The following is a 23,500-nucleotide window of genomic DNA, read 5'->3' on the forward strand; positions in this document are numbered from 1 at the left end:
TGTCCAACCCCCAGACAGGTGCATGTCTAATGGTGTCTAATGACCCAGAGCACATATAGAATGCACTAGTTTTGCTGGCTCCTTCTGAAATAAATAATTGCCACATATGTACTGAAAAATTCACAATAGTGTCCACTGAAAGTTGACTACCAACAGCAACTTAATAGACACCCACCATGAGCGCACACTAAATTTGCCCAAGAAGAGGCAAACAAAAGAAAAACCTACACCAGGAAGCAAACCACAAAGGTGGAGCAAAATGAAATCGGGGAAATCAGTTCAAGGATTGTTGGTCTAGAAATCAAAATAGGGAGAGCCAACTAAAGGTATTAACCCTCTGCATCTATTAAAACCACTGGAGCACTTGGCCAGCCACTCTTAAATAGCACCTGGGCCAGCACAGGTGAAACACCTTCCCACTAACGAGATGGCAACCAGCACAGATGTAACGCATACTGACTATTGGTGCGCCCTATGTGCTAACAAGCTATACGTGCTAAAGTCCAAATGTAAATGTAAAAAATAAAACACTGTATAATAGCCTCAAAACATGGTTAAAATGTTGATATCTTAGATGGTCATGCATCCATATCAAATCAAATTTCATTTGTCACATGCGCCAAATACAACAGGTGTAGGTAGACCTTACAGTGAAATGCTTACTTACAAGCCCTTAATTTTTCTTAATTGCATTGTTGGTTAAGTAAATAATAACAGTAACAAATAATTAAAGAAAAGCAGTAAAATAACAATAGCGAGGCTATATACAAGGAGTACCGGTACAGAGTCAATGTGCGGGGGCACCGGTTAGTAGAGGTAATATGTACATGTAGGTAGAGTTAGTGACTATGCATAGATAGTAAAGACAGAATAGCAGCAGCATAAAATAAGGGGCGGGGCGGGGCGGGGGGGGGGGGGGGGTGCAAATAGTCTGGGTATCCATTTTATTAGCTGTTTAGGAGTCTTATGGCTTGGGGGTAGAAGCTGTTAAGAAGTCTTTTGGACCTAGACTTGGCGCTCCAGTACCGCTTGCCCTGCGGTAGCAGAGAGAACAGTCTATGACTAGGGTGGCTGGAGTCCATCTCAAAAAGTTGTTTGAATAGGCTAAAAACGTAAGGTAGCCAGGGGACTAATAATGAGACAGAACAAACAATATCAATGGCGTACAGAACAATCTAGTTTAAGCTTATAAAAAATCTATGATCCGTGCGAGGCGGACAAATCTCTCCATTTGAGGTTGAAAACCAAATGGCCAATAACCTATCCTCCTACTAGGTCTATCATACAAGCTTTAAGACAAATTCAAGTTGTGAATAGTAGCCTATTTCCCAAATATTCTAATACGGTTGCCCTAAAGTTGCCGTTTTCAAAAAGAACAAGAATGAAAGTCGAAGTCTATAGGCTATTCTCAATCACAGCTTTATGGGAGACAGAACAAACAGCCTATTAAGAGAGTAGGATGAGACAAAGCAATTATTATCCAGTTCTGAAGACCATGATTTATAAATGAATTAACGTACGGTAAGACAGCCCGTTCCTCATCAGTTGCGACACACACACACACACACACACACACACACACACACACACACACACACACACACACACACACACACACACACACACACACACACACACACACACACACACACACACTTCTATAATGACGCCCCACCAGAAAGGAATATGAGAAAATATTTGTCTGTACTTAGCCTCTGGCAAGCTTTCAACAACATTATCCTCCATCATGATTCGTCCAGATGTAGCATACAATTTCGTACTATAGCCTACCGGTGGTTTCAGCCCAACTGTGTTTTTGTATCATTATTTTTATGTTTGAGGTTGGCCAATAGGGGGCGATACCATCGTATATATCACAACACTTTATGAGTACATAATCACGATAGGACAAAGGTTGACATCACCTAACCATAACGGGGAGCACACTTTGTTATTGTTTAAAATGCTGATTGCCACTTGAAGAATGCGTTTAAATACTGAAGAATATCTTGAATGTCATCGATGTGGTTTGTTTTGTCCCACACATAAAATTAAATAAATCTCTATTTCATATTTTAGAGCAAATAATCCAACTCTACTTGTGCACGTACAATTTTAAGATGGCATACAGTACCGACACACAGACAGACGGATAGAGAGACAGTAGACATTACAAACAGAGAATACACTGACCTTTAGCCTCTGCAGATGTAGCTCCCTGGCCCTTCTGGATGGAGCCCTCCTCCTCCTGACCAGGCTTGACCGCTTTGAGAGGCTCTGTAGATTCAGTCTTCTGCTGCTCTTTGGGGGCTGAGGGAAAGAGAAGGGGACAGAAGGGTGATGGTATACAGTGCATTCGGAAAGCATTCAGACCCCTTCACTTTTTCCATATTTTGTTACGTTACAGCCTTATTCTAAAATGGATGAAATTGTTTTTTCCCCTCATCAATCTAAACACAATACCCCATAATGACAAAGTATTCAGACTCTTTACTCAGTCCTTTGTTCAAGCACCTTTGGCAGCGATTACAGCCTCGAGTCTTCTTGGGTATGACGCTACAAGCTTGGCACACCAGTATTTGGGGATTCTTTCCCATTATTCTCTGCAGATCCTCTCAAGCTCTGTCTGGTTGGATGGGGAGCGTCGCTGCACAGCTATTTTCAGGTCTCTCCAGAGATGTTCGATCGAGTTCAAGTCCGGGCTCTGGCTGGGCCACTCAAGAACATTCAGCCATTCCTGTGTTGTCTTGGCTGTGTGCTTAGGGTCGTTGTCCTGTTGGAAAGTGACCCTTCACCCCAGTCTGAGGTCCTGAGTGCTCTGGAGCAGGTTTTCATCAAGGATCTCTCTGTACTTTGCTCCGTTCATCTTTGCCTTGATCCTGACTAGTCTCCCAGTCCCTGAAAACATCTCCACAGCATGATGCTGCCACCACCATGCTTCCCCGTAGCCCGTAGGGATGATGCAAGGTTTCCTCCAGACGTGAAACTTGGCATTCAGGCCAAAAAAGTTACATCTTGGTTTCATCAGACCAGAGAATCTTGTTTCGCATGGTCTGAGTCCTTTAGGTGCCTTTTGGCAAACTCCAAGCGGGCTGTCATGTGCCTTTTACTGAGGAGTGGCTTCCGTCTTGCCAAACTACCATAAAGACCTGATTGGTGGAGTGCTGCAGAGATGGTTGTTCTTCTCCCATCTCCACAGAGGAACTCTAGAGCTCTGTCAGAGTGACCATTGGGTTCTTTGTCACCTCCCTGAACAAGGCCCTTCTCCCCCGATTGCTCAGTCAGGCCGGGCAGCCAGCTCTAGGTAGAGTCTTGGTGGTTCCAAACTTTTTCCATTTAAGAATGATGGAGACCACTGTGTTCTTGGGGACCTTCAATGCTGAAGACATTTTTTGGTACCCTTCCCCAGATCTGTGCTTCGACACAATCCGGTCTCGGAGCTCTACAGACAATTCCTTCGACCTCATGGCTTGGTTTTTGCTGACATGCACTATCGACTGTGGGACCATATAAAGACGTGTGTGCCTTTCCAAAGCATGTCCAATCCATTGAATGTACTACAGGTGGACTCCAATCAAGTTGTAGAAACATCTCAAGGATGATCAATGAAAACAGGATGCACCTGAGCTCAATTTCAAATGGGTCTGAATACTTATGTAAATAAGGTATTTCTGTTTTTTATTGGTAATACATTTGCAAAAAATATATATATGTTTTCACTTTTCATTATGGAGTATTGTGTGTAGATTGCCGAGGATTTTTTAAATTATTTAATCCATTTTAGAATAAGGCTGTACCTTAACAAAATGTGGAAAAAGTCAAGGGGTCTGAATACTTTCCGAAGGCACTGTATACATAGTGTAAATATACACATACTGCAAATGTGGTTGTTTGAAGAATTATGCTGCTTTTCTCAAGTAGATGATAGAGAAAGACGGACATAGACAAACACAGACAGACAAACAGACGTCTCACCTGGGGGTGGGTTCTCTGGTATAGCAGGCTGGACACCTTCAATACTTAACCAGTGAGCTGAGGAACAGAAAACAAGAGAGAGGAGAGTTACAAGAGCTTGTATGATCAACAACATCAAAAACTGTCATAGGACGTGTAGATAACACAGTACACGTGAATCTTCTTACTCAATGCAATCAACATCAGTAAAGGTATACCTTTGAAATAGTTTAAGATAGAGAGAGAGAGATATATATATATATATATATATCTCTATATATCTATATTAGTTGCGTTTTTATAAACCCCCCCCCCCAAAAAAACACAATAATAATACCTTTGAGAGAAACGTCAAGGGGGACTCTAGGGAGGGGTGTGTTGATGATGTCACTGAGGTCCACCTCATTCTCCTCGTAGAAGTGAAGCTCTCTCCCTCCTCCACTGGCGAAGCGGAACGGGATGAATTCCTGCGACTGGAAGCCATAGAGAGGCTGTGGAGGAGAGAGGACAGAGAGGCGGCCGCTATGAACCCAAGCACTGGGATGACTAATATTGTGATGGCTGTATAGATACAGACAAACTGAAATGGTGCAGGGTCCAGTGTAGTGACTTCCATCAATAACTACAATGCCTTCGGAAAGTATTCAGACCCCTTGACTTTTTCCACATTTTGTTAGGTTAAAAATGTATTCTAAAATGTATTTAATCGTTTCCCCTCCCCTCAATCGACACACAATACCCCATAATGACAAAGCAAAAACAGGTTTTTAGAAATGTAAGCAAATGTATAAAAAAAAATATATATATATGAAATATCACATTTACGTAAGAATTCAAACTCTTTACTCAGTACTTTGTTGAAGCACCTTTGGCAGCAATTACAGCCTTGAGTCTTCTTGGGTAGGATGCTACAAGCTTGGCACACATGTATTTGGGGATTTTCATCCATTCTTCTCTGCAGATCCTATCAAGCTCTGTCAGGATGGATGGGGAGCGATGCTGCACAGGTATTTTCAGGTCTCTCCAGAGATGTTCGATCGGGTTCAAGTCCGGGCTCTGGCTGGGCCAGTCAAGGATATTCAGAGACTTGTCCCGAAGCCACTCCTGCGTTGTCTTGGCTGTGTGCTTAAGGTCATTGTCCTGTTGGAAGGTGAACCTTCACCCCAGTCTGAGGTCCTGAGCGCTCTGGAGCAGGTTTTCATCAAGGATCTCTCTGTACTTTGCTCCGTTCATCTTTGCCTTGATCCTGACTAATCTCCCAGTCCCTGAAAAACATCTCCACAGCATGATGCTGCCACCACCATGCTTCACCGAAGGGATGGTGCCGGGTTCCCCCCAGACGTGACACTTGGCATTCAGGCCAAAAAGTTCAATCTTGGTTTCATCAGACTAAAGAATCTTGTTTCTCATGGTCTGAGGGTCTTTAATGCCTTTTGGCAAACTCCAAGTGGGCTGTCATGTGCCTTTTACTGAGGAGTAGCTTCCGTCTGGCCACTCTACCATAAAGGCCTGATTGGTGGAGTGCTGCAGAGATGGTTGTCCTTCTAGAAGATTGTCCCATCTCCACAGAGACACTCTAGAGCTCTGTCAGAGTGACAATCGCTGACCAAGGCCCTTTTCCTCAGATTGCTCAGTCAGGCCGGGCAGCCAGCTCTAGGAAGAGTCTTGGTGGTTCCAAACTTTTTCCATTTAAGAATGATGGAGGCCACTGTGTTCTTGGGGACCCAGATCTGTGCTTCGACACAATCCTGTCTCGGAGCTCTACAGACAATTCCTTCGACCTCATGGCTTGGTTTTTGCTTTGACATACACTGTCAACTGTGGGACCTTATATAGACAGGTGTGTGCCTTTCCAAATCATGTCCAATCAATTGAATTTGCCACAGGGGGACTACAATCAAGTTGTATAAACAGCTCAAGGATGATCAATGGAAACAAGATGCACTTGACCTCAATTACGTGTCTCATAGCAAAGTGTCTGAATACTGATGTAAATATGTTATCTGTTGTTTTTTGCAAAAACGTTTAAAAAACTGTTTTCGCATTATGGGGTATTGTGTGTAGATTGCTGACCATTTTTTTTATTTTTTTTATCCATTTTAGAATAAGGCTGTAACGTAACAAAATGTGGAAAAAGTCAAGGGGGTCTGAATGTTTTCCAAAGGCACAGTATACCACCAATTGATTGATATCATTAAATTGACAAGTCTGCTTATGCAAATTAAACCTGAAATGCTCCTTTCAATATAGCCTATATACTGTACTTCATTGAGGTCCTGCAAAAAGTTCTTCAAAGAAAGAACCATTTCTCCATGATGGCGTAGTATAGTCCCCCTCACCTCTACATTCTTCAGTTTAAGAGCGTGATCTATGTCGCTGGTCGTCAGTTTACATCTCTTTCCGTGGTGCATAAACTTCAACGCGTCCTGGAAGACAAAGGGAGGGGGAAAACAGAAGATATGAGCAAAGGATCACATTTCATAACACAATTACCCTGTGTTCATTGGTATTGATATGAACTGAGGTGCGACATGTCAGAATGAGTCGTCCAATAAGATCACCGTTTATCATTCTCTGTTGCAAATCATTTTGCTACTGTGTGCCCTACGGAACACGGCCCTGTTCTTACCTGGGCGATCTCCTTTATTCTGTAGCTGACCTCCTCGCTTAGGGCGGCACAGCTCTCCTCCTGTAGCTGCCCCACTCCTATGGACTCTGCCATGGCCTTCATTGACTCCGTGGGCAGAACCACAGTGCACTGCTTCGGCCTCCGCTCCTCAGCCATGGTGGCTGTTGGATAAGAGAGATAGCGCAGAGGTCAACGAGGAGGCATGTCAAGCTGAAAGAAAACGTAGTTACTTATGACTATAACTACTGTTTCCTGAAGAAAGGAAACGAGGTAAAACACAGTTATGGGGAGTTTGCATGATTGCGCCTTCTACTGAAGACAATTAGAATCACGTCTGATAAGGCCGCCTTCCACAGGTGATAACCCGAAGCCCGGATGAATTCCTTCAATTCAGTACCGAGCTTCACCGAGTCCAGAACTGGGCGGTGCGGGCCGAACAGGTGTTGTACGTTGTTTCCCTCCTTCAGTAAACAGTAGTTATAGTCATCTGTACGTTCCCTTTTAGTCGATCAACTCGGTTCAACACAGCTATGGGGATACAAAATCACGCCCAAGATGACCCCAGTGGACACCAAATGAAATGGTCCACGGCAGTCTACCCAGAGTTACAACCCAACAGGAAAATGTGCAGTACCCAGGTATTGCACAATCTACACACTGCCAAATGACCCTCTCCCTCTCCAGCCGTAAGCACAGTGTAAACCATTAGGTAATTCCTGCCTCCTGCTGTCATATGCCAGAGAAATAGACTCCACAATCCAGTGGGAGAGACGCTGTTTAGAAATGCTCAATGTACATACGTAACGCTCGTACCGGACATGTAACAGCCGCTGCTCCTCAGAAGCAAACAGAGGCGGCAAAAAGGGGAAAAAGCTCAAAAGCTAGAGACCTGTAGGACATCCATGACCTTAAGGGCGAAAGATGCATTAGAACGCAACGTCACCTTAGAGTCAACGTTTATTTTTACAATGAGAACGTGTGTGCCTAAGTTGACAAATGTAGATGCACACAAAGACATTTAGGAGCCCAATGAAACATTTTGAGGTACTAAAGCTTTTTTTTCTTCTAGGTTCACTGGTGCTCCTAAATCAAAATTCCAGGTCAGGTCACACAGCAAAATATTTAGGCGCATATGCTAGTAACAGGGTTCATACACATTTTGACAGATGGAATCTCATGATTTCCCCATCACTTTTAACCAAATTTCTATGACCAACAATTGGTTGTGTTTCTATATACAATAGTAAGCGTAATGTGGTATCAACACTGAGAGGCTGCTCTCTGATCCCATGTACCGTCTCCTGTCATTGAGCAAGGCACTTCATTCCACAAAGTAGAATGAATACCTGTTAGGCAACTGTATAAAACGCATGTGGTAAACCCTCAGTCTGGAGAGCTACTGGGTGTGCAGGCTTTTCATCAAGCCCTGCTCAAACACATCAGAGACAGTTTTATCAAGGTCCGGTTGAGCAGCTCATTTCTAAAATGTGGGTTGCTAAGGCATCCGCATGCTTCCCAGCCTAAACAGTTCGGCAGAGTTGGTGCATATATTAGCATGACATTATGTGACGCTTTTGTTCGTTTTGGACTTCGGTGAGTACACGCAACATTTTTTCTGGAGGCAAGCTGAATTCGGAGTCGAAGTCTATGATCCTTCGTCGGTGATTGGTCAACAGTAGGGATTCTTCAATAAAGTCTTTGTTGTCATTCAACAAGAGACGACTCATTTTCATGCACATTTTTTCATGGAGAAATACAGCACCAAATATCTTAGTTAGATGTAAAATTGCACGACTAAGATCTCCTTGGCAAAATTAATGACAGATTTTGTCTTTGATTCATTCGGACTATTTTGAGGTAATGTATACTGGCTATACGTTTCAAAATGGACAAACGGTCATATTGACGCTTTTTTCTCGTTTTTCAAGCTAAGGTCATTTAAGGGAGTATGCAAGTACACGTGTTCGGTTCGGCTAGCAGAGTTCAGCTAGGCACCAGCTGAACTGAAGCATGCTGACACCTTTAGAGGTGGACAGGAATAAAAGCCTGCACACCTATTAGCTCTCCTAAGAGATGGTTGACCACCCTTGACGTAAAACATTACAACCAAATATGACATGTTCCGGGTAGCCTCCGACAACAACATCGACGAAATCACTGATACGGTGACTGAGTTTATCAGGAATTGTATTGGAGATGATGTACCCACTGTGACTATCAAAACGTACCCTAACCAGAAACAGTGGATTGTTGAAATACCGAAAGCGCGAACTACAGTATTTAACTATGGCAAGGTGACTGGTAATATGGCCGAATACAAACAGTGTAGTTACTCCCTCCGTAAGGCAATCAGGCAAAATGTCAGTATAGAGACAAAGTGGAGTCACAATTCAACGGCTCAGACACGAGACGTATGTGGCAGGGTCTACAGACAATTAATCCACACATAAAACGGTCAACCGAATCGTTTCTAGTCATCTCTCCTCCTTCCAGGCCTTTTCATCTTTGAACTTATATGGTGATTGGCATCTAAACTTTCATAGTATTACCATGACGACCGGCAACACAGTTCGTCTTTCAATCACCCACGTGGGTATAACCAATAAGGAAATGGCACGAGGGTACCTGCTTCTATAAAACAATGAGGAGATGGGAGAGGCAGGACTTGCAGTGCGATCTGCCTCAGAAATAGAAAGTACTTCTATTTTAGCCCTTGGCAACGCACACACTCGTTGATACGCGCGAGCAGTGTGGGTGCCATAATTGAATAACATGGATTTCAAAATCTATTTTGCAATGCTCGCACATGCGACGCGGGCGGTGTAGTCAAGGTATAAGGCGTGGAGATCTCCAACGCGTTTAGCCGAGGCCAAAGCCACAAGCAGGGTGGTCTTGTAGGAGAGGATCTTCAGATCCACAGAATCCATCAGTTTAAAAGGGTCCTCACACAGCACATCCGAAGCCCAAGTGGGCGCAATAGGTTTACAAACCGGCCTAAGATGGGGCACACCTTTTAAAAGACAGTGTAACACCTATTTCTCAATGCCAGAAACTCATATAATAGTAACTTACAGCACCTCAAGAAAACATTCTCAAATTACAAACTCTTAAATCAATTGTTATAATAGTATAATGTTGTTCTAAAAGTTGGGTTTGAGGTTCTCCAAATCAGCTCTAACTTCGGTGGGGCACATTTCATCCAAGAACTTCCACAGCTATCAACAATGGTTGGAGGGATTCAGCAAGAAGTTGCTTCTCAAAGTGGATGCTATCACAACCATTAACGTGGCTTCTAAAGCATCTAAAAACAGACAACGGCACCAGCAGAGACCGCAAGCATTATCAATGGCATGGAAATGAATCGGGTAAGTGAAAGAAATAGCTTGCTTGCTACCTCTATGCTAATGTTAGCTAGCTATAGAGCGACCACATTTAGCTGACTTCTTCCATCTTAAAGCACTTATAAAACGAACCAAATGTAAACATGTCTGACAGCTGTTGGTAGCTAACTGCTGATGCGGTCATAGATAGTACAAGCCTTTGGGAAAGAGATGTTTTCAAGGCAGGCTTGCCGAGTGCGGGCTAAACTGAACTGCAACACTTTGGCCATGGATTTCGCAGAAGCCCCTACAGGCTGACTACACCGCTCGCGTCGCGTGTGTGAGCGTTGCAAAATAAAAGTTGAAATCTATGTTATTCAATTATTGCGCGCGCCAACGAGCATCTGCGTTGCCAAGGGCTAAAATAGAAATCAGTTCTATTTTTGACACAGATCGCGCTGCAAGTCCTGCCTCTCCCATCTCCTCATTGGTTTATAGAAGCAGGTACCACCGTGCCATCTCCTCATTGGTTATACCCACGTAGGTGACTGAAAGACGAATGAGGTCAGTGGCGGTAATGCATCTAATTTATGAAAGTTGCCAATCGCAATATAAAGTCAAGAGAAGAAAAGGCCTGGAAGGAAGAGAGATGACTAGAAACGATTCGAGTGACCATTTTAGGTGTAGATTAATTGGCGGGGTAGAGGACCTTGTGCATTTCAGGTAAAATAACAACTCCATGTTTATATCCCAGAACAAATTAGCTAGCAACAGCAAGCTAGCTAAATAGGACAAATTAGCTAGCAAGTGCAAGCTTGGACAAAATAAATGTATGCACGATGGCGCACACGGGCAGCCGGTTTGGGTTCCGTGTTAGCCATGCTTTTTTTGGAGTGTTGGAATGTAGATATTGGTCCATAGAAAAGTTTATTTTTGGATCTTAGGATCAAGTAGGGCTGTCCCCGGCTAAAAAAAAAAATGTGGGTCAACCGAAAGTCGTCTGTTCTTTTGACCAATCGACTGTAAAAAGAAATGTATATGCATTGAGCTTGTTTGATGCTTTAAGCTCACTGAATGATGAAATTAGACAAATTACTCAAGAAGGAGCCAAAGATCAAAATAACCCGAAGAAAAAAACCTTAACCTGACCATGCCACTGCTGGCTTTCTCTGCCAGTACTCTCCTGGTGTTGCCGGTAATAGGCTACACTGAAGAGTCGGCAAACTTTCTCATGTGGAATTCCAATGTATCTAGCCAATTTTACTGATCTGCATGCCAGTTATGGTTTTCATATGCATATTTTCGTGGAACAGTTTAACTTAATTTATAAAAATGTAATTTGTATCTCAATCATTGTCATGTGGTTAATCAAAATTAAATCCAAATGAATATGATACAAATTTAAAAGTCAACTTATATTGACATTGCCAACTATGTAAAAATAGCTTACATAAAGCCAACAAATAAAAACATTGAAGCCTGCAGGTAGAAAATATTGCTTGCTGTTTGAGGTGAAGAAAACATTACTTTAAGAAGCTCCACAGCTCATTAGTGGTGGTGCGTCAAGCCAATCAGAAATACTATCAGATCCCCAAATGGGCACATTTATATGTCTACATTTGCACGCAGGCCATGTAGCCTATAGTCCTACTTCTATGCATAATCAGGTGTGCGTCCATACTCAACACTGACAGGACCACTCAAGACAATGACTAAATTGGCAAAACTCGAAAATGGAATAAAATAAACCAAAACTTGTTTCTCACAAGTGTAGCATAGGTTGTGCACTCTACAAACAACCTGTCCACTCTGACAATGATAAAAGATTGGAATAATATATTGAATGCATTAACAGAAATGATTGGAATTAACGGTACATTTACTACTGGTGATGTGTCATGGAAATGTGTAATAGACACTAACAATCAAACGCAAACAATTCATACAATGATGTCATGAAACAATGAATGTGCACAAATTGGCAGGAGTGAGCATTCTGGAGAGAGATGTGCATTGAGCATCTTAGCCACACACACCTTCTTCTTGGACTGTGCCATCACTGAGGCCTCCGCAATGGATTATTCTCGGCTTCTGCAATGGATTAGTTCACAGATGGGCGCAAAAAAGACAGGTGTCTTGTGTGCCATAAAAAAATATATATAATATTTGCTACTGCTCGACTAAAAAAAATATTGGTCGACCAACAGCCTATCGACCAAACAATCGAACAGTCGACTAATTGGTGTCAGCTCCAGGTAGGTCAGTTGCTTCTTGTTGAAGATGCAGCAGATAATGTTACCTTGCTAAGGCCTCTTCCCCCATTACTGAATGAATCTGTGGCTATTTCTTTCTAGCCGGCAAAATAAGTGAGCTAGATTTGTATTTGTGCACTGCCATATGTCGATAACACAAGTTTGTCACTGGTATGGGCTACTAAATATCCTAAACCTAGACAGTGATAGCTGCAAGCTAAAACCGGGGAGGGAGGAGAGAATTCACTTTCTGTTTCATCCAGGGGTTGTAACTGGTTCAGGGAACAGGACCGAAAACTGGTTTGAGGAACAGAGCCAGAATAATGTTCCAGAGCAGAACCGTTCTTTTAAAACCATGGGAACCCGTTAATACCGTTATTTTACGTTCTAGGCATTTTTTTCCAGTCCCACAAAAAACGCAACAAAGTGCCTATGCAAAGCCCTCTCTGTTACTCAGAAACTTATTCCAGTGTCTGCCTGCCAGATGAAAATCTTTGCCAGTTTGTGTGTGATTAATCAGAGAACAATGGAATAACTTTTTCAATGCTAGTTAGTTATCACGTTTCACAATGGACTTATTAACTACACATAAGTGTGTTAGCTAGCTCTAGTCTAGCTCTCAAAAACTCTAAGCAGCATTATATGTAATGTAATGGAACTGAGTCATGATCAAGGGCTAGCTCTGGTCCAACGGCAGTTAAGCCAATTCTCTGAAGTTCAAAGACATTCAAAGTTCCTTCATAAAAGCCGCTCCTCCTTAGGTATAATTCTGTGGGCTTAATTCAGATGATGCCCAGCGTTCTCCTCACCTGCAAAATTTCAATCGCATGTCACCACCTACACTACACTTGTCTGTCCAATGCATGTACATAGCTTGCCCGCTCCATACCAAGCTGCTCTATCCATTGATGAAGTCATTTAATGTCGAGCTAAACTGATTTCAGACATTTAAAAAGGAATAGAAAGGAACAATATAAACAGTTACTTTTGTTTTGTTTTGAACCGGTTTAGAACTTTAATTTTGCTGGGTCGGAACAGTGGAACGGAATGGGGAAAAATTATTGTTCTGTTCAAAACTAAAATGATTTCCCTTCCAACCCCTGGTTTCATCTACTGCTGTCTTGCTAATGTTCACTCATATGTTTTTCCACATGTAATTGCTGAAATTACATTTTAACTAAAAAGTTAGGTGCCATTTGGTACGCACCAGATTACCATTACAGTGGTTCGTCCTTTAAAAGTTGCAGCGTACTGCGGCGCAGCTTGCATGGTGCCGCAGAATTTTATGGCACGTTATTTAAGTGTGAACCACTGGTACCATTAACGCTAGTTAGTGCTAGTTTGATCACCAGAGGGCATCTTTGAGAAGCATTTGATAGCCTTCAATAGTGGCTGTACTAGAGAATATAAAACCTTTTTTTGTAATAACATAGTATATGGGACTGATTTTAAGAAATTTTGCTTAATTTGATGAATATTATGGTGTTTCTATTCCAAGAAAAATTAAAACCCTCTGGGTTTCCGTTAGGAAAATATGGCGCTGTACAACGTGATGATCGGGAGTAGGCTACAGTACTGGGCTATTTAACTAAAGCATCCCTGTGTCGTGTGGGAGACCGGGGTTCAATTCCCTGATGGGGAGGAAGGAGTAGGCTGTCTTTGTAAATAATAATTTGTTTTTAACTGACTTGCCTAGTTAAATAAAGGTTACACTAAGAGCATAACATTTCTACCCCCTAATTTTCTAATTCTAGTCTAAAATACTGCCCCCTACAACAGTGAGGTTAAGGAGCGCTCTGAGCACACACTGCACACTCTGGACGAGGAGTAGGGTTGATCCGATCGTTCTGTCCTAACAACAGCAGTCAAGCACCCAAGCTAACTGGCTAAAGTTGGCTAGCTTGCTAGCTATTTCCAGACAAATGAGAGAACAGCTCACTCTGACCATTGAATTCGCCCTAGCAGAGCTGGTTAAGCAGTTATGTTATCCAGAGCGTTGGTGACTGCAACTGTGCTGCTGGCAACAATTGAATTACGCTTTTTGGCCAACGCTCTGTTTACTGACAAGGGACATATTCAATGGGTGTTGAGCGTTCGTAAATTCGTCAGTTATTCTGTGCTCTGGCACACTCAGACCAGAGTGCTCTGAAATTGGAGTAGATAGCCAGAGCAAATTTACCAGCTACATCTATCAACAGTTGTTGCAGTGACATCATGAACATATTATTGAAATGGTTGCTCGCATTGTGGAGTCTTTTGTTAAGACATGTAGCTAGCTAACTAGCTAAACAATGAACCATAATCCCAACTCATGACATTACTACCCTGCATGAATCTGCAGGTAGCTAACCAAATGGCTCTGAGATACGAGTAATATTACTACACAGATCATACACGTAACGTTAGCTAGCTAACAGCACACTAACTTGAAATGAAAATGACTGACTAAATTATAAACGTGCAATATCTGAAAATATAGCTAGCTAGTAGGGGTGGGCGATATGAACAAAAATGTATATCACGATATTTTCCACTGTCCAGACGATAACGATATAATATCACAATATACTGTTATTTATTTATTTTATATTTTAAGCCCTTCAAAGTTAATATATTACAAAATATTGCTTTTAAACTTAGAGAAACAGAAAGGGGGCATTGCACATTTTTCTTTTTTACTTCTGTGGTAAACCTGTGCCAACATGAAACATAAACAAAGCTATATGAGTTAAATAAATATGCAGTAAAATGTAACTAAAAAAAAAAAAGAGTAAAACCTTTTTATTTATTTTTTTACTTTTTCCTGACAAATATAAGAAGTGCTGTCTTTTTTCAGCATAACACTGGTCATTATGAATTCAAGTTGTAAACCTTTTCAAACGAACTTCTTCAAGCAATAAGCAATAACATGTAACAATTCACTGCCTCCCTCTTCACAAGTTCCGTGCCAGGAACACCAGCCTATTGACAGTTTCTGGCTTCAAAGTTGCCCTGTGGCATGTGACCACATTGCCCCAACTGCTAAATGCCATCTCAAAGGGCAAACTTGTGTCAGGGATGTATAAGTATTTCTTTGCCAGACAACTCACTTGTGGGAAGTGTGAACTCGCCACCACTCCAAAGGATCAGCCTGACTGTCTGCTGCCATCATCAGAGTGTAGCTGTCCAGCTCTCGCTCCATGACCTGTCTCTGGGTTCTTAAGGCAGGTGCACTACTGCTTTTCTTAAAGAAGCTCCCAAGGCTCTTCTTGGACTTCTTTGCGGATTGTGGAGCAGTGGCAGCTTGCTTCTCTCTCTCACTCTAGTCCTCTTCAAGAGAGAAGTCTCCCACGGCTGTGTTCCCATACCAGGAGGGCTTCTGTCTCGGAGGCAGCTCTCACCTTCACCAGCTTCTCAGTGGTCATGTAGGTGGTCTTGAACCTTGAGTCCAGAAAGGTAGCCATGGTGAGCAGCTCATCTGTTTCAGGGTCGGTGTATTTGTCATTCAGGTAATTGAGGACACTCATCTTAATCTCTCGGGTCAGGTTGGCTTCGCCACCATTTAATTTCAGAACCTCCATCTTGAACAAATGGAGGACCGGCTTCAGATAGGACACACTCACGTATGTCTCTCCTGGAGGGGCTTAAGTGCTGCCGTGATAGATTCAAAGACCTCAATGTCTTGCCAGGAGGGTGCAAGGTGCCGTGTTTTTTTGTCTGCTGCCAGGACTTGTGTGATGGCCATTTCCTGCTCCAGGACTCTTTCCATCATCTGCAGTCGAGATCCCCACCTTGTCGGGGATTCCGTGATGAGCTTGTGGAGGGGAAGACTCAGTTTATCCTGTGCACTTATCAGGGCCTTCTGCTTCCAACTATAGGAAAATGTGCTGACCACTTTCTTGCATACTGGGAAACCAGAGGTTCGTTTTGGACACTCTTCTCTGAAAAATAAAAAAGTGAAAAATAATTACATATGAATCACAATTATTCAATAGAAATAACATTGCATCTGCTGTAATTACATCAATTTACAGCATGGACACTGGACATGATTACAAATGTAATCCATCTATAGATGTATATACAACTGTCGTGATTAAGAGAGCTATGTTGCTTTCGAAAACGGGATCATTTATTGAGTAGGCTATTTATTATTAAAAGAGAGAAGATAGATTCATATCTTGAAACCACAGGCTAATGTATCAATTAGAAATAAAAGCAATGTAATGTTTGGATATTGCACACATTTACAAATATGATAGATTTGGATAGCTGTATATATTCGACTTAAAGTATAAGAAGGATCAGGTGGTGTAGTCAGCTATAACTTTAAACAGAGGAGATAAGGAATACAATAGCTTTCTGCATTTTAAGTTGTTGTTTTTAAGTTATGTTATTTTTCTACCTAGCTCTGTGTGTTTTGGACGTGGAAACTTACCAATAGCAATGTGTAGCCTGTGTCCGAAAAAACCTAGTCTTGTGCATTTGTTCAGCTTCAACGCTGTGACCATGTTCGATTCGCTGTCGGTAGTCATACATACTTGACGCGACTCTTTCAAGCCCCAGGATGAAAGTGCCTCCCTCAGCCCAGCTGCAATTATTTCTCTGATGTGTCGGTCTGGGAAATAAGAGGTCTGAAGGCATTTGCTTTGCAGCTTCCAGTTGTCGTCAATGTAATGAATTGTGAGGCTAATGTATGGATCTGTGGTCCGGCATGACCATAATTCGGCAGTGGTAGAGAAGAATGCAGCGTTACGAATTTAATTGGCAACTCTGTCCCGACATTCTGTGTAACATTCTGGCAGACATGTTTTGCTGAAGTATTTACGGCTCGGGATCTCGTATCTTGGGTCTAGAGTTCGAATCAACTTTCTGAAACCGTCTTTCTCCACAGTTTGAATTGGTTCCATGTCTATCGCTATGTGATACATAATTGCACTCGTTATCTCATTCCACTTCTTGCTCTTCTTGTCATAGGGAGTACCACTAACGAATGATGCCTTGAGTGATAGCTGAGTGTGGGTCTGGCTTGAAGATGTCTTGGGACTTGCTCCGGGGGTATGTTGCACGCATTCTGGTAGATTCTTCATATTCGTGCACATGCAGGGTTTTCAGGTGGTGAAAAAGATTGCTGGTGTTTCCACCTTTGCCTAGCACAATGCTCTGACAACTTACACAGTACTGTTTGTTGGTCGAGGTCGGATATCTTAAAGCCAAACCAGTTCCAAACGAACCAATTCTTCGTTGTCCTGCAAATCAACCTCAATAGCGTTATTTTCCTTGTCTTCAGTCATCCTCAATGCTTGCTTACACTTTTGCGCTTGATTTTTGGACACTTTTGCTAACGAAAGGAGTTTACTTCACTAAATGTTTGCTTACTCTGCAGTTGCGCATGCTTGTTTGTTGACTTTGATTGGCAGGCAGATTGTGTGTAACGTCCATGCTTCTAGTTTTTTTTATTTGCTAAAAAAGGTTATGTTCTTAGTGAAAGATAAACAATTTGAACTAGCCCACTAGGCTGTATGACTCGACTGAAAATTTGAACGAAACAAAAAACGTCTTATTTCAAACATTTATTAATTTATTATGATATGCACGATATGGCAAAATCCATATCATGGCACAACGTCATACGGGTATTCACGTTCATACCGGTATACCACCCACCCCTACTAGCTAGAGTATCGTACATGAATGTATGCTTCTCCCTCTGCCCCAGATGCCATGGTTGCCCTTAGTTTGAAGACGTAATCTGGAGACAGGTTTTCTCCATCTCCTTAGCTATCATACTCTATTTCCACTGATTTCAAAACTCAGTCCTCCAGAAAGTGGTGAGCAACACTTATGCAGTTTTAATACGTGATATTTTTTTTTTTAAAGCCACGTTAGAGAGGATTACCTACTACACATACTGACCAGCTCAAATAGACAGAAGCGTGCTACATGGCAGACAAATCCAAACTCATCTCTCGGCATGTCCAGCCTACTCATTATCTCAACCAATCATGGCTAGCGGGAAGGTTCCTGCCTTTTTCTGTGGCTAAACCAACTAGGCTCGTAATTTAACAATTGTATTTGTATTTACAAATGGCATACAAGTTTGATAGTAAGGCACATGAAAGTTCACATGTTCCAGAAGGCATTTCTGCCAAAAAACACATGTAGATTTTTAGTGACACGCAACATACGCCTAGTTTCCTGAAATAGGTAAAATATTACCTCAATCACACCAACTACCTTGGTACCGGCATTCCTTGTATATAGCCTCATTGTTATTTTATTGTGTTACTATTTTTTTATTTGTTAATTTTCTTACTTTTCAATTGTATTGTTGGGAAAAGGCTCGTAAGTAAGCATTTCATGGTAAAGTCTACACTTGTACTCCGCACATGTGACAAATAAGTCAATTGTGCACCAGCAAGAGATCGTTGTGTTTGGTAGCACTGTTTCTGTAGCGGTGTTGCATAGGATGGGAGAGTTTGCAAAACAAATGCCCACATGATTGATACAAATCATCATGATATCATTCTGCCAGGTAGGTCTACTTTGCAATCAACATTTAATTGGTAAGGTTTTTGGGAAAAGCCTTTAGAAATGACTGTTTAGGCATGCTAACTGGCTACACAACCACACACAAGAAGAAGAGCACAAGAAGAGGCATTACTTCTTCTGATAGTTGCCGGAATACGATTTACTGATGCATTCTTTTCAGGAATTGAGAAACGAGTGCAAAGAACTACTTTTCTAATAAGTTAGTTCAATACATTTAACTTTCTGTGCTCAGTCCAGAGGCTCAACCAATTATTCGGCGTGTCTATTCCTACGTCAGCGACGTCAGTCCTGCAGAACATTTCGAATATCTGGGAGCATTTGACATTTATTTTCATCGTTCGAGTAGTCACATGAATTTTTTTTTTGTACTTGAATGGTAAAAAAAATATTTTTACAACACAAGGCCAGCACTAGAAAAAAATGCACGCATTTATCTATATGCCAACAAATTGCAACAATGCCTAATTTATAACCATTGCAGATAAATCCTAATTGCTACATTTCCCCATATAGAGCGCATATATTCAGTCAATGAAAAAGCAAGTGCCATTTAAGATTAATTTATTGAAACCGGAATATCAATTTGTTCTATTATATTGTGGAACACAGTATTCAATTTCGTTTATTCTACCTGTTCTTTAGAATTGTATAAACAGATGAACAATTCCACATTGAACACTGCATGGTGATGCACGGACACAACATCTCTTTGACCAAATCCCCCGTGCATCCCGCAAAGGCGGAGGTGTTGCTAACATTTACGATAGCAAATTTAAATTTACACAAAAAAAAAAGACATTTTCGTCTTTTGAGCTTCTAGTCATGAAATCTATGCAGCCTACTCAATCATTTTTTATAGCTACTGTTTACAGGCCTCCCGGGCCATATACAGCGTTCCTCTCTGAGTTCCTATCGGACCTTGTAGTCATAGCAGATAATATTCTAATTTTTGGTGATTTTAATATTCATATGGAAAAGTCCACAGACCCACTCCAAAAGGCTTTCGGAGCCATCATCGACTCAGTGGGTTTTGTCCAACATGTCTCTGGACCTACTCACTGCCACAGTCATACTCTGGACCTAGTTTTGTCCCATGGAATAAATGTTGTAGATCTTAATGTTTTTCCTCATAATCCTGGACTATCGGACCACCATTTTATTACGTTTGAAATCGCAACAAATAATCTGCTCAGACTCCAACCAAGGAGCATCAAAAGTCGTGCTATAAATTCTCAGACAACACAAATTCCTTGATGCCCTTCCAGACTCCTTCTGCCTACCCAAGGACGTCAGAGGACAAAAATCAGTTAACCACCTAACTGAGGAACTCAATTTAACCTTGCGCAATACCCTAGATGCAGTTGCACCCCTAAAAACGAAAAACATTTGTCATAAGAAACTAGCTCCCTGGTATACAGAAAATACCCGAGCTCTGAAGCAAGCTTCCAGAAAATTGGAACGGAAATGGCGCCACACCAAACTGGAAGTCTTCCGACTAGCTTGGAAAGACAGTACCGTGCAGTATCGAAGAGCCCTCACTGCTGCTCGATCATCCTACTTTTCCAACTTAATTGAGGAAAATAAGAACAATCCAAAATTTCTTTTTGATACTGTTGCAAAGCTAACTAAAAAGCAGCATTCCCCAAGAGAGGATGGCTTTCACTTCAGCAGTAATAAATTCATGAACTTCTTTGAGGAAAAGATCATGATCATTAGAAAGCAAATTACGGACTCCTCTTTAAATCTGCGTATTCCTCCAGGGCTTAGCTGTCCTGGATCTGCACAGCTCTGCCAGGGCCTGGGATCGGTAGAGACACTTAAGTGTTTTAGTACTATATCTCTTGACACAATGATGAAAATAATCATGGCCTCTAAACCTTCAAGCTGCATACTGGATCCTATTCCTACTAAACTACTGAAAGAGCTGCTTCCTGTGCTTGGCCCTCCTATGTTGAACATAATAAACGGCTCTCTATCCACCGGATGTGTACCAAACTCACTAAAAGTGGCAGTAATAAAGCCTCTCTTGAAAAAGCCAAACCTTGACCCAGAAAATATAAAAAACGATCGGCCTATATCGAATCTTCCATTCCTCTCCAAAATTTTTGAAAAAGCTGTTGCGCAGCAACTCACTGCCTTCCTGAAGACAAACAATGTATACGAAATCATTCAGTCTGGTTTTAAACCCCATCATAGCACTGAGACTGCACTTGTGAAGGTGGTAAATGACCTTTTAATGGCGTCAGACCGAGGCTCTGCATCTGTCCTCGTGCTACTAGACCTTAGTGCTGCCTTTGACACCATCGATCACCACATTCTTTTGGAGAGACTGGAAACCCAAATTGGTCTACACGGACAAGTTCTGGCCTGGTTTAGATCTTATCTGTCGGAAAGATATCAGTTTGTCTCTGTGAATGGTTTGTCCTCTGACAAATCAACTGTACATTTCGGTGTTCCTCAAGGTTCCGTTTTAGGACCACTATTGTTTTCACTATCTATTTTACCTCTTGGGGATGTTATATTCGAAAACATAATGTTAACTTTCACTGCTATGCGGATGACACACAGCTGTACATTTCAATGAAACATGGTGAAGCCACAAAATTGCCCTCGCTAGAACATTTACATTTTTTACATTTAAGTCATTTAGCAGACGCTCTTATCCAGAGCGACTTACAAATTGGAAAGTTCATACATATTCATCCTGGTCCCCCCGTGGGGAATGAACCCACAACCCTGGCGTTGCAAGCGCCATGCTCTACCAACTGAGCCACACGGGACCAGAAGCCTGTGTTTCAGACATAAGGAAGTGGTTGGCTGCAAACTTTCTACCTTTAAACTCGGACAAAACAGAGATGCTTGTTCTAGGTCCCAAAAATCAAAGAGATCTTCTGTTAAATCTGACAATTAATCTTGATGGTTGTAAAGTCGTCTCAAATAAAACTGTGAAGGACCTCGGCGTTACTCTTGACCCTGATCTCTCTTTTGACGAACATATCAAGACTGTTTCAAGGACAGCTTTTTTCCATCTACGTAACATTGCAAAAATCAGAAATTTTCTGTCCAAAAATGATGCAGAAAAATTAATTAATGCATTTGTTACTTCTAGGTTAGACTACTGCAATGCTCTACTTTCCGGCTACCCGGATAAAGCACTAAATAAACTTCAGTTAGTGCTAAATACGGCTGCTAGAATCCTGACTAGAACCAAGAAATTTGATCATATTACTCCAGTGCTAGCTTCCCTACACTGGCTTCCTGTTAAGGCAAGGGCTGATTTCAAGGTTTTACTGTTAACCTATAAAGCGTTACATGGGCTTGCTCCTACCTATCTTTCCGAGTTGGTCCTGCCATACATACCTACACGTACGCTACGGTCACAAGACGCAGGCCTCCTAATTGTCCCTAGAATTTCTAAGCAAACAGCTGGAGGCAGGGCTTTCTCCTATAGATCTCCATTTTTATGGAATGGTCTGCCTACCCATGTGAGAGACGCAGACTCGGTCTCAACCTTTAAGTCTTTACTGAAGACTTATCTCTTCAGTAGGTCATATGATTGAGTGTAGTCTGGCCCAGGAGTGTGAAGGTGAACGGAAAGGCTCTGGAGCAACGAACCGCCCTTGCTGTCTCTGCCTGGCCGGTTCCCCTCCACTGGGATTCTCTACCTCTAACCCTATTACAGGGGCTGAGTCACTGGCTTACTGGTGCTCTTTCATGCCGTCCCTAGGAGGGGTGCGTCACTTGAGTGGGTTGAGTTACTGACGTGATCTTCCTGTCTGGGTTGGCGCCCCCCCTTGGTTTGTGCTGTGGTGGAGATCTTTGTGGGCTATACTCGGCCTTGTCTCAGGATTGTAAGTTGGTGGTTGAAGGTATCCCTCTAGTGGTGCGGGGGCTGTGCTTTGGCAAAGTGGGTGGGGTTATATCCTTCCTGTTTGGCCCTGTCCGGGGGTATCATCGGATGGGGCCACAGTGTCTCCTGACCCCTCCTGTCTCAGCCTCCAGTATTTATGCTGCAGTAGTTTGTGTCGGGGGGCTAGGGCCAGTTGGTTATATCTGGAGTACTTCTCCTGTCTTATCCAGTGTCCTGTGTGAATTTAAGTATGCTCTCTCTAATTCTCTCTTTCTTTCTCTCTCTCGGAGGACCTGAGCCCTAGGACCATACGTCAGGACTACTGGGCATGATGACTCCTTGCTGTCCCCAGTCCACCTGGCCTTGCTGCTGTTCCAGTTTCAACTGTTCTGCCTGCAGTTATGGAACCCCTACCTGTCCCAGACCTGCTGTTTTCAACTCTTAATGATCGGCTATGAAAAGCCAACTGACATTTATTCCTGATTATTATTTGACCATGCTTGTCATTTATGAACATTTTGAACATGTTCTGTTATAATCTCCACCCGGCACAGCCAGAAGAGGACTGGCCACCCCTCATAGCCTGGTTCCTCTCTAGGTTTCTTCCTAGGTTTTGGCCTTTCTAGGGAGTTTTTCCTAGCCACCGTGCATCTACACCTGCATTGCTTGCTGTTTGGGGTTTTAGGCTGGGTTTCTGTACAGCACTTCGAGATATTAGCTGATGTACGAAGGGCTATATAAAATAAACTTGATTGATATAAAATAAACTTGATTGATTTGGTAAGAAGGAATGTGCTTAATGATTCTGATGTTTAGGGGGATTATAGCCTAGGCTAACCATTTCTAAATGGCACTAACAGATAGCAAACTAGTGCAAAATGGGTTGGGGTTAGCCATCCTTTTGTTAGCCAAAGGGGCTAAGTAGCCAGCTAGCTTCCCATCCACCACAGCCACGTGGACAAAC

The 23,500-nt window shown here is 42.2% G+C and overlaps 1 protein-coding gene across 2 annotated transcripts in view; it reads right to left on the bottom strand.

Moving 5' to 3' along the window:
* LOC120057398 (transcription initiation factor TFIID subunit 6-like) overlaps positions 1-23,500 on the bottom strand; it is a 50,983-nt gene that overhangs the window by 23,798 nt on the left and 3,685 nt on the right. The window contains exons 1-6 of one of the 2 annotated variants that reach the window (XM_039006008.1): positions 15,245-16,055; positions 6,584-6,744; positions 6,294-6,380; positions 4,292-4,445; positions 3,976-4,032; positions 2,194-2,310 (exon numbers count right to left, since the gene is read on the bottom strand). In XM_039006008.1, the coding sequence (XP_038861936.1) occupies positions 2,194-2,310; positions 3,976-4,032; positions 4,292-4,445; positions 6,294-6,380; positions 6,584-6,739 (571 nt within the window). In that variant the 5' untranslated portion in view covers positions 6,740-6,744; positions 15,245-16,055. Of the gene's footprint in view, positions 1-2,193; positions 2,311-3,975; positions 4,033-4,291; positions 4,446-6,293; positions 6,381-6,583; positions 6,745-15,244; positions 16,056-23,500 lie in introns of those variants that run through there. The other variant, XM_039006007.1, reaches the window with a different exon arrangement.

This window comes from Salvelinus namaycush, chromosome 12 (genome assembly GCF_016432855.1).
Source record: "Salvelinus namaycush isolate Seneca chromosome 12, SaNama_1.0, whole genome shotgun sequence".
NCBI lineage: Eukaryota > Metazoa > Chordata > Actinopteri > Salmoniformes > Salmonidae > Salvelinus > Salvelinus namaycush.